At 51.8% G+C, this 10,282-nt stretch overlaps 1 protein-coding gene across 1 annotated transcript; it reads left to right on the top strand.

Moving 5' to 3' along the window:
• The first annotated feature begins 1,495 nt into the window (after nt 1–1,495).
• Nucleotides 1,496–8,757, top strand: LOC135572749 (inner nuclear membrane protein Man1-like). The gene is made up of 3 exons (XM_065021183.1): nt 1,496–1,603; nt 5,197–5,266; nt 8,570–8,757. The coding sequence occupies exons 1-3, from the start codon at nt 1,511–1,513 to the stop codon at nt 8,731–8,733; spliced, it is 327 nt and encodes a 108-aa protein (XP_064877255.1). The 5' UTR covers nt 1,496–1,510; the 3' UTR covers nt 8,734–8,757.
• Nucleotides 8,758–10,282: the final 1,525 nt, after the last annotated feature.

Genomic DNA, 10,282 nt, shown 5'->3' with positions numbered 1-10,282 from the left:
CTACGCCAGGTTAACTACGCTACGCCAGGTTAACTACGCTACGCCAGGTTAACTACACTACGCCAGGTTAACTACACTACGCCAGGTTAACTACGCCAGGTTAACTACACTACGCCAGGTTAACTACGCCAGGTTAACTACACTACGCCAGGTTAACTACACTACGCCAGGTTAACTACACTACACCAGGTTAACTACGCCAGGTTAACTACGCTACGCCAGGTTAACTACGCCACGCCAGGTTAACTACGCTACGCCAGGTTAACTACGCCACGCCAGGTTAACTACGCTACGCCAGGTTAACTACACTACGCCAGGTTAACTACACTACGCCAGGTTAACTACGCTACGCCAGGTTAACTACGCTACGCCAGGTTAACTACGCTACGCCAGGTTAACTACACCACGCCAGGTTAACTACGCCACGCCAGGTTAACTACGCTACGCCAGGTTAACGACACTACGCCAGGTTAACTACACTATGCCGGGTTAACTACACTACGCCAGGTTAACTACACTACGCCGGGTTAACGACACTACGCCAGGTTAACTACACTACGCCAGGTTAACTACACCACGCCAGGTTAACTACACCACGCCAGGTTAACTACGCCACGCCAGGTTAACTACGCCACGCCAGGTTAACTACACTACGCCAGGTTAACTACACTACGCCAGGTTAACTACACCACGCCAGGTTAACTACGCCAGGTTAACTACACCACGCCAGGTTAACTACACTACGCCAGGTTAACTACACTACGCCAGGTTAACTACACTACGCCAGGTTAACGACACTACGCCAGGTTAACGACACTACGCCAGGTTAACGACACTACGCCAGGTTAACGACACTACGCCAGGTTAACGACACTACGCCAGGTTAACTACACTACGCCAGGTTAACTACACTACGCCAGGTTAACTACACTACGCCAGGTTAACTACACTACGCCAGGTTAACTACACTACGCCAGGTTAACTACACTACGCCAGGTTAACTACGCCAGGTTAACGACACTACGCCAGGTTAACTACGCCAGGTTAACGACACTACGCCAGGTTAACGACACTACGCCAGGTTAACGACACTACGCCAGGTTAACCACGCCAGGTTAACTACGCTACGCCAGGTTAACCACGCCAGGTTAACTACGCTACGCCAGGTTAACCACGCCAGGTTAACTACGCCAGGTTAACTACGCCAGGTTAACTACGCCAGGTTAACCACGCCAGGTTAACTACGCCAGGTTAACTACGCTACGCCAGGTTAACCACGCCAGGTTAACGACACTACGCCAGGTTAACTATGCCAGGTTAACGACACTACGCCAGGTTAACCACGCCAGGTTAACTACGCCAGGTTATGAAAGACCATATTTCTGTGATGTCATTTACTGTCTGTCATTATTGTCCCCGTATTTCAAATGTTGGATGAAAGGGGCGTGGTTGGATGAAAGGGGCGTGGTTGGATGAAAGGGGCGTGGTTGGATGAAGGGGGCGTGGTTGGATGAAAGTGGTGTGGTTGGATGATAATGTCTGTATTTTTGTTCTTTCCTCAGTTAAGAACCACCCGTTTGGCAGCGAGTTTGACAGTTCTTATGTAAGTATATTTTCTTATAATTTTGGCCCTAGTCTAAAGGCCGTGTTTGTGTCGCAGTCTAGCCCCCCTCCCACTACACAGTCCCCCCTCCCACTACACGGTCCCCCTCCCACTACACGGTCCCCCTCCCACTACACGGTCCCCCCCCCACTACACAGTCCCCCCTCCCACTACACGGTCCCCCCCCTCCCCCCCCACTACACGGTCCCCCCCACTACACGGTCCCCCCCCCTCCCCACTACACGGTCCCCCTCCCACTACACGCCCCCCCCACTACACGGTCTCCCACTACACGCCCCCCTCCCACTACACGGTCTCCCACTACACGGTCCCCCCTCCCACTACACGGCCCCCTCCCTCCCACTACACGGTCTCCCCCTCCCTCCCACTACACGGTCTCCCCCTCCCTCCCACTACACGGTCTCCCCCTCCCTCCCACTACACGGTCCCCCTCCCACTACACGGTCCCCCCTCCCACTACACGGTCCCCCACTACATTTACATTTAAGTCATTTAGCAGACGCTCTTATCCAGAGCGACTTACTACACGGTCCCCCCTCCCACTACACGCCCCCCTCCCCACTACACAGTCCCCCCTCCCACTACACACCCCCTCCCACTACACGGTCCCCCCCCCCTCCCCACTACACGGTCCCCCTCTCACTACACGGCTCCCCCTCCCACTACACGGTCCCCCCTCTCACTACACGGCTCCCCCTCCCGCTACACGGTCCCCCTCCCACTACACGGTCCCCCTCCCACTACACGGTCCCCCTCCCACTACACGGTCGCCCCCTCCCCACTACATGCTGCGCCCACTGACATTGAGGCTGCTAGCTAGCTAGGACACTGGCACACACTGCTTTCCCCTAGTTATTTTAACATTACGACGAGGGTAAGCACTACCCGGTAGGGCCACGCAAGAGTCGGGCTGGCGACACTAGCTAGCGACTCCCCAACCCGTTAAAGAGTTGGGCTGGCGACACTAGCTAGCGACTCCCCAACCCGTTAAAGAGTCGGGCTGGCGACACTAGCTAGCGACTCCCCAACCCGTTAAAGAGTTGGGCTGGCGACACTAGCTAGCGACTCCCCAACCCGTTAAAGAGTTGGGCTGGCGACACTAGCTAGCGACTCCCCAACCCGTTAAAGAGTAGGGCTGGCGACACTAGCTAGCGACTCCCCAACCCGTTAAAGAGTCGGGCTGGCGACACTAGCTAGCGACTCCCCAACCCGTTAAAGAGTTGGGCTGGCGACACTAGCTAGCGACTCCCCAACCCGTTAAAGAGTCGGGCTGGCGACACTAGCTAGCGACTCCCCAACCCGTTAAAGAGCTGGGCTGGCGACACTAGCTAGCGACTCCCCAACCCGTTAAAGAGTTGGGCTGGCGACACTAGCTAGCGACTCCCCAACCCGTTAAAATTGAAGGAAACCGCACACAGCTCATACGTAAAGCTTATTAAAGATCAGTGATATTATCAAGAGCAGTGTCCTGTTTCCTTATTCCGTCATCTTGTTCAACTGTTACCAGGCACCTGTTACCAGGCAACTGTTTCCAGGCACCTGCAAAAAAATGATTGCTCAGATGTGCGAGTGCCTCTTTTTATTTATTTTTATTTCCAACCCATAAAAGTAAACAGAACTGTGGGAAAGCGGTGCTCGGCCGGCTGGGGTCGAAGGACCCTGTGTTCCCGGTGTCCCCCTAGCCTAGCTCGTTAGCAGCCTCCTTCTGTGTTTTTCTTTTTCGGTGGTTGGCATCCAACGTTGGTGCATTAGCGCCACCTGCTGTGCTGGAGTGTGGGCCAGAGGGGAGCTATAGTAGCCTCAATGGCAGTGGGCAACAGCGTTTAACCTCTAGCGTCGAGCAATCCCGTATCCGGGAGCGTAATCATAGCCTCAAGCTCATTAGCATAACGCAACATTAACTATTCATGAAAATCGCAAATGAAATGAAATAAATATATTGGCTCACAAGCTTAGCCTTTTGTTAACAACACTGTCATCTCAGATTTTCTAAATATGCTTTTCAACCAGCTACACAAGCATTTGTGTAACAGTATTGATAGCTAGCATAGCATTAAGCCTAGCATTCAGCAGGCAACATTTTCACAAAAACAAGAAAAGCATTCAAATAAAATAATTTACTTTTGAAGAACTTCGGATGTTTTCAATGAGGAGAGTCTCAGTTAGATAGCAAATGTTCAGTTTTTCCAAAAAGATTATTTGTCGGAGAAATCGCTCTGTTTTGTTCATCACGTTTGGCTAAGAAAAAACCTGAAAATTCAGTCATTACAACGCCGAACTTTTTTCCAAATTAACTCCATAATATCGACAGAAACATGGCAAACGTTGTTTAGAATCAATCCTCAAGGTGTTTTTCACATATCTATTCGATGATAAGCCATTCGTGGCAGTTGGGTTTCTCCTCTGAAGCAAATGGAAAAATGCACGCAGCTGGAGATTACGCAATAATTGCAACGGAGGATACCAAGCGAGCACCTGGTAAATGTAGTCTCTTATGGTCAATCTTCCAATGATATGCCTACAAATACGTCACAATGCTGCAGACACCTTGGGGAAACGACAGAAAGTGTAGGCGCATTCACAGCCATATAAGGAGACATTGGAACACAGCGCCTTCAAAATCTGGGGCATTTCCTGTTTGAAATTTCATCTTGGTTTTTCGCCTGTAGCATCAGTTCTGTGGCACTCACAGATCATATCTTTGCAGTTTTGGAAACGTCAGAGTGTTTTCTTTCCAAAGCTGTCAATTATATGCAAAGTTGAGCATCTTTTTGTGACAAAATATCTTGTTTAAAACGTTTTTTTATCCAAAAATTAAAAGATAGTGGGGTGTGTCGTGTAGTAACTGCATTCTGCGGAGAGACATTATCGATTAGATTTTGGCGTTGGCGGGGAAGAAGACGTCTCTTCCACCAGCCACCTTGGCAGGTGGGTCAGGACTTCACAGTGCAAACAATAGAAATAGTCAAATATGTAATTTATTGCTAAATAAAGTCACAAAATATTTCATGAATTTAAGCCTGTCTGATTAATAGTATATATATATATAATCTACCAGCCACTCAGATTTTCTGTCAAAATTACACAAAAAAAAACCCAGGTAAGCTTTTTTTTAATGAACTTTAAAGCTTACCTGGGGTTTTTTTGTGTATTTTGGGCGGAAAATCTGAGTGGCTGGTAGATTATGTATTTTTTAATCTACCCGCCACAGAGACTGGTTGACCAAAAAGTTTGAGGCCCTACTAGCAAATACAGTGATATTGTTTATTTGTATTTAATTTAACCTTTTTATTTAACTAGACAAGTCAGTTAAGAATAAATTCTTATTTATAATGACGGCCTACCAAAAGATAACAGGCCCTCCCTCCTACGAGGGGCTGGGATTGTAATTGTAAGTCATCTACATGAAACAATATATTTTATTCTGCCAACATGAGCATTTACCTGAAGAACATTTAGTTATCTGTGGTACATCTAAATGAATAAATAGACGATTTAGCTCTACATGTTGTATTGACAGACGTCTGTTATACTGAAACTATAATATTGACTTGATATTTTCTGGATTTCAGGACAAGACGGAGAAGGACACCATTCTGAAACTCCTCCTCAACCTTCACGACCACCTGGCTCATATTGCTGGTATGTTTTATGAAAGGATCTGAAGAGGACTGGCCTCCTCTCAGAGCCTGGTTCCTCTCTAGGTTTCTAATCTCCACCTGGTACACCTCTCCACCTGGTACAGGTAGAAGAGGACTGGCCTCCTCTCAGAGCCTGGTTCCTCTCTAGGTTTATAATCTCCACCTGGTACAGCCAGAAGAGGACTGGCCTCCTCTCAGAGCCTGGTTCCTCTCTCGGTTTATAATCTCCACCTGGTACACCTCTCCACCTGGTACAGGTAGAAGAGGACTGGCCTCCTCTCAGAGCCTGGTTCCTCTCTAGGTTTATAATCTCCACCTGGTACAGGTAGAAGAGGACTGGCCTCCTCTCAGAGCCTGGTTCCTCTCTAGGTTTATAATCTCCACCTGGTACAGCTAGAAGAGGACTGGCCTCCTCTCAGAGCCTGGTTCCTCTCTAGGTTTATAATCTCCACCTGGTACAGCCAGAAGAGGACTGGCCACCCCACACAGCCTGGTTCCTCTCTAGGTTTCTTATAGGTTCTGGCCTTTCTGGGAGTTTTTCCAGAAGAGGACCTGCATTGCTTGCTGTTTGGGGGTTTTCTGGGTTTCTCAGAGCCTTTGAGATTCAGCTGATATACGAAGGGCTTTATAAATACATTTGATTGAGACTCTTCCATCCTACAGCCTTGGCTGTGTGCTCTGCTTAATTAGCTAGAATGTGTTGTTTTCACCTCAGAGCCCAGGGTGTTCAAAACGCTTTCCATGACCGACCAAGTGATCCCTTATTAAATCCACTTCAACCTGTTTTAGATGAAAGGGAAGAGACAGGTTAAAGAATGATCTTTAGGCTTTGAGACAGTTGAGACATGGACAGCCAGAATAGGACTGGTTTGTGTCAAGAACTGTTCAACGCTGCTGGGTTTTCCACGCTCGTTTTCCACCTGTGTATCAAGAATGATCCACCACACAAAGGACATCCTGCCAACATGTTTTATTTTATCTTTATTTAACGAGGCACTCAGTTTCAGAAACAAATTCTTATTTTAATCTCGGCCTAGGAACAGTGGTTAACAGCTAGGAACAGGACTGGGTTCAGGGGGCAGAATGACAGATTTTTTTACCTTGTCAGCCGGGATTCGATCTAGGTTTCAGTTACTAGTCTCCACCTGGTACAGCGCTAGGACTGGCCTGCCTCTCAAGCCTAGGCCATCTGCCTCTAATCTAGGCCACCTGGTCAACCAGACTAGGCCACCTGCCTCTAACCACTGGCCACCTGCCTTAGACCCTGGCTCCTCTCTAGGCCTCTAACCGCTAGGCTACCTGCCTCTAACCGAGGCTAGCCTGCCTCTAACCTGGCTAGGCTACCTGCCTTAATAATCTCCTAACCCTGGCCACCTGCCTCTAACCACTAGGCCACCTGCCTCTAAGGACTGGCCACCTGCCTCAGAGCCTGGCCACCTCTCTAACCGTTTAGGCTACCTCTCCACCTGGTACAGCCAGAAGAGGACTGGCCTGCCTCTCAGAGGCCTGGCCTCTAACCTCTAGGTTTATAATCTCCACCTGGTACAGCCAGAAGAGGACTGGCCACCTGCCTCAGAGCCTGGCCACCTGCCTCTAGGTTTATAATGCCTCCACCTGGCTACCTGCCTAACCGCTAGGCTACCTGCCTCTAACCGCTAGGCTACCTGCCTCTAACCGCTCCACCTGGCTACAGCCTCTGTCTCCGCCCTGTCTCCGCCCCGTCTCTCTCTCCCGCACTGGTCTGTCTGCCTCTAACCGCTAGGCTATCTGCCTCTAACCGCTAGGCTACCTGCCTCTAACCGCTAGGCTATCTGCCTCTAACCGCTAGGCTACCCCGCCTCTAACCGCTCAGGCTACCTGTTCCCTCTAACCGCTAGGCTACCTCCCGCCTGGTACAGTAAATATGAGAAACATTGAGTCAACATGGGCCAGCATCCCTGTGGAACGCTTCTCAACACCTGTCTAATTGAGGCTGTTCTGAGGGAAAAGGGGGTGGGGTTTAACTCCATATTAGGAAGGTGTTCTTAATGTTTGGTACACTCAGTGGGTCTGATGACAAACACCTTTTTTTTTTTTTTTCGCTGTAATGACACAACTGCTCAAGGATAGTTTGAAATCTCAGGGGATTACTGTTGAAATGAGGTGTCTGTCCGCCTGTCTGTCTGTCTGTCTCCACCCGCCTGTCTGTCTCCTCCCCCCGTCTGTCTGCCTGTCTGTCTCCACCCCCGTCTGTCTCCTCCCCCGTCTGTCTGTCTCCACCCGCCTGTCTGCCTGTCTGTCTGTCTGTCTCCTCCCCCCTGTCTGCCTGTCTGTCCGCCTGTCTGTCTGTCTGTCTCCACCCGCCTGTCTGTCTGTCTGTCTCCACCCGCCTGTCTGTCTGTCTGTCTCCACCCGCCTGTCTGCCTGTCTGTCTCCACCCGCCTGTCTGCCTGTCTGTCTCCACCCGCCTGTCTGCCTGTCTGTCTCCACCCCCTGTCTCTGTCTGTCTCCACCCCCTGTCTGCCTGTCTGTCTCCGCCCCCGCCTGTCTGCCTGTCTGTCTCCACCCCCTGTCTGCCTGTCTGTCTCCATCTGCCTGTCTGTCTCCTCCCCGTCTGTCTGTCTCCTCCCCCCGTCTGTCTGTCTGTCTGTCTCCACCCGCCTGTCTGTCTCTCCCCCCGTCTGTCTGTCTCCTCCCCCCGTCTGTTTGTCTCCGCCCCCCGTCTGTCTGTCTCCGCCCCCCGTCTGTCTGTCTCCGCCCCCCCGTCTGTCTGTCTCCGTCCCCCCGTCTGTCTGTCTCCTCCCCCGTCTGTCTGTCTCCGCCCCCCGTCTGTCTGTCTCCTTCCCCCCGTCTGTCTGTCTCCGCCCCCGTCTGTCTGTCTCCGCCCCCCGTCTGTCTGTCTCCGCCCCCCGTCTGTCTGTCTCCGCCCCCCGTCTGTCTGTCTCCGCCCCCCGTCTGTCTGTCTCCTCCCCCCGTCTGTCTGTCTCCTCCCCCATCTGTCTGTCTCCGCCCCCCGTCTGTCTGTCTCCGCCCCCCGTCTGTCTGTCTCCGCCCCCCGTCTGTCTGTCTCCGCCCCCCGTCTGTCTGTCTCCGCCCCCCGTCTGTCTGTCTCCTCCCCCCGTCTGTCTGTCTCCTTCCCCCCGTCTGTCTGTCTCCGCCCCCGTCTGTCTGTCTCCGCCCCCGTCTGTCTGTCTCCGCCCCCCGTCTGTCTCCGCCCCCGTCTGTCTGTCTCCTCCCCCCATCTGTCTGTCTCCTCCCCCTGTCTGTCTGTCTGTCTTATAATAAGTGGTTTATCTGCAGCTCACGTTAATGTTGTCCCCAACAGGCCAACATGACTGTACCGCCCCGGAGCAGCAGCAGACCAACAGGAGCCTGTCTCTGAAGGAAGCCTCTGACTATCTCCTGCAGCAGAGTGAACAGTACCGTCACTGGGTTCTCCTCGCTCTGGAGTGGATCATACGGACGGGGGAGGACGTTGGCATACGGTAACCATGGTTTCTCTTCTAAGATTCTCTGAAGAGGAGAGCATATCGGGTCGTGGTCATTAGGACAGGCGGCAGAAAACAGAAACAGGCATTTCATATCGGACAGGTGGTCCCTCCCTGATTGGGTGGTCCCTCCCTGATTGGGTGGTCCCTACCTGATTGGGTGGTCCCTCCCTGTTTGGGTGGTCCCTCCCTGTTTGGGTGGTCCCTCCCTGTTTGGGTGGTCCCTCCCTGATTGGGTGGCCCCTCCCTGTTTGGGTGGTCCCTCCCTGTTTGGGTGGTCCCTCCCTGATTGGGTGGCCCCTCCCTGTTTGGGTGGTCCCTCCCTGTTTGGGTGGTCCCTCCCTGATTGGGTGGTCCCTCCCTGTTTGGGTGGTCCCTCCCTGATTGGGTGGTCCCTCCCTGTTTGGGTGGTCCCTCCCTGATTGTCTGTGTTCTTGTGTTTGGTGCCTCAACCCCTATGATGTATTCTCATACTAATGGAACATCCTCTCTCCCTCCTCTTTCTCTCCCTCCTCCCCCTTCCTTTCACCCTCTTCTCTCCCTCTCTTCTCTCCCTCCTCCCCCTTCCTTTCGCTCTCTTCTCTCCCTCTCTTCTCTCCCTCCTCTTTTCTCTCCCCCCCCTCCTCTCTCCCCTCCTCTCCCTCACTCCTTCTATCCCCCTCCTCTCCCAGGCTGAGGGGATAACCCAGAGGAGGCAGTAGGACAGTGAGTGAGGTGACTCGTCTGGAGTCGACCCACCCCAAGATGTCCTTCTCCTGCCGCTCAGAAGAGCCTTTTTCACAGTCATCCACAGGGTGCTGCTCATCCTAACAGGTTAGACATGTCTCCTCTCCTCTTTACAGTCATCCACAGGGTGCTGCTCATCCTAACAGGCCTCCTCCTCTTTACAGTCATCCACAGGGTGCTGCTCATCCTAACAGGCCTCCTCCTCTTTACAGTCATCCACAGGGTGCTGCTCATCCTAACAGGCCTCCTCCTCTTTACAGTCATCCACAGGGTGCTGCTCATCCTAACAGGCTGCCTTCTTTACAGTCATCCACAGGGTGCTGCTCATCCTAACAGTTTCTCCTCCTCTTTACAGTCATCCACAGGGTGCTGCTCATCCCTAACAGGCCTCCTCCTCTTTACAGTCTTCCACGGAGTGCCCCTCCCGTTAACAGGCCTCCTCCTCTTTACAGTCTTCCACGGGGTGCTCCTCGTCCTAATTAGGCCTCCTGTGTGGGGTGTATTCCCTATATGAAGTATATAATCTAACCTTCTCTCTAGTGATTGGTCTGGTGTGAGGTGTATTCTACTATTGAAGTATCTAACCTCTCTCTAGTGATTGGTCTGGTGTGGGTGTATTCTACTATTGAAGTATATAATCTAACCTTCTCTCTAGTGATTGGTCTGGTGTGAGGTGTATTCTACTATTGAAGTATCTAACCTCTCCTAGTGATTGGTCTGGTGTGGGTGTATTCTACTATATGAAGTATCTAATCTAACCCTCTCTCTCTCTCTAGTGATTGGTCTGGTGTGGGGTGTATTCTACTGATTGTATCTAATCTAAC

This window comes from Oncorhynchus nerka, linkage group LG8 (assembly GCF_034236695.1).
Source record: "Oncorhynchus nerka isolate Pitt River linkage group LG8, Oner_Uvic_2.0, whole genome shotgun sequence".
Classification (NCBI taxonomy): domain Eukaryota; kingdom Metazoa; phylum Chordata; class Actinopteri; order Salmoniformes; family Salmonidae; genus Oncorhynchus; species Oncorhynchus nerka.
The sequence above is the reverse complement of the archived record's forward strand: the minus strand, read 5'-3'. Positions and strand labels throughout refer to the sequence as shown.

What these genes read in the sequence shown, in the direction of transcription:
- LOC135572749 (XM_065021183.1), top strand. Translation starts at nt 1,511, where the DNA reads ATGAAAGTGGTGTGGTTGGATGATAATGTCTGTATTTTTGTTCTTTCC. An exon ending in GCGAGTTTGACAGTTCTTAT is followed by an intron (nt 1,604 to 5,196) that starts GTAAGTATATTT and finishes TCTGGATTTCAG; the next exon opens with GACAAGACGGAGAAGGACAC. An exon ending in CCACCTGGCTCATATTGCTG is followed by an intron (nt 5,267 to 8,569) that starts GTATGTTTTATG and finishes TGTCCCCAACAG; the next exon opens with GCCAACATGACTGTACCGCC.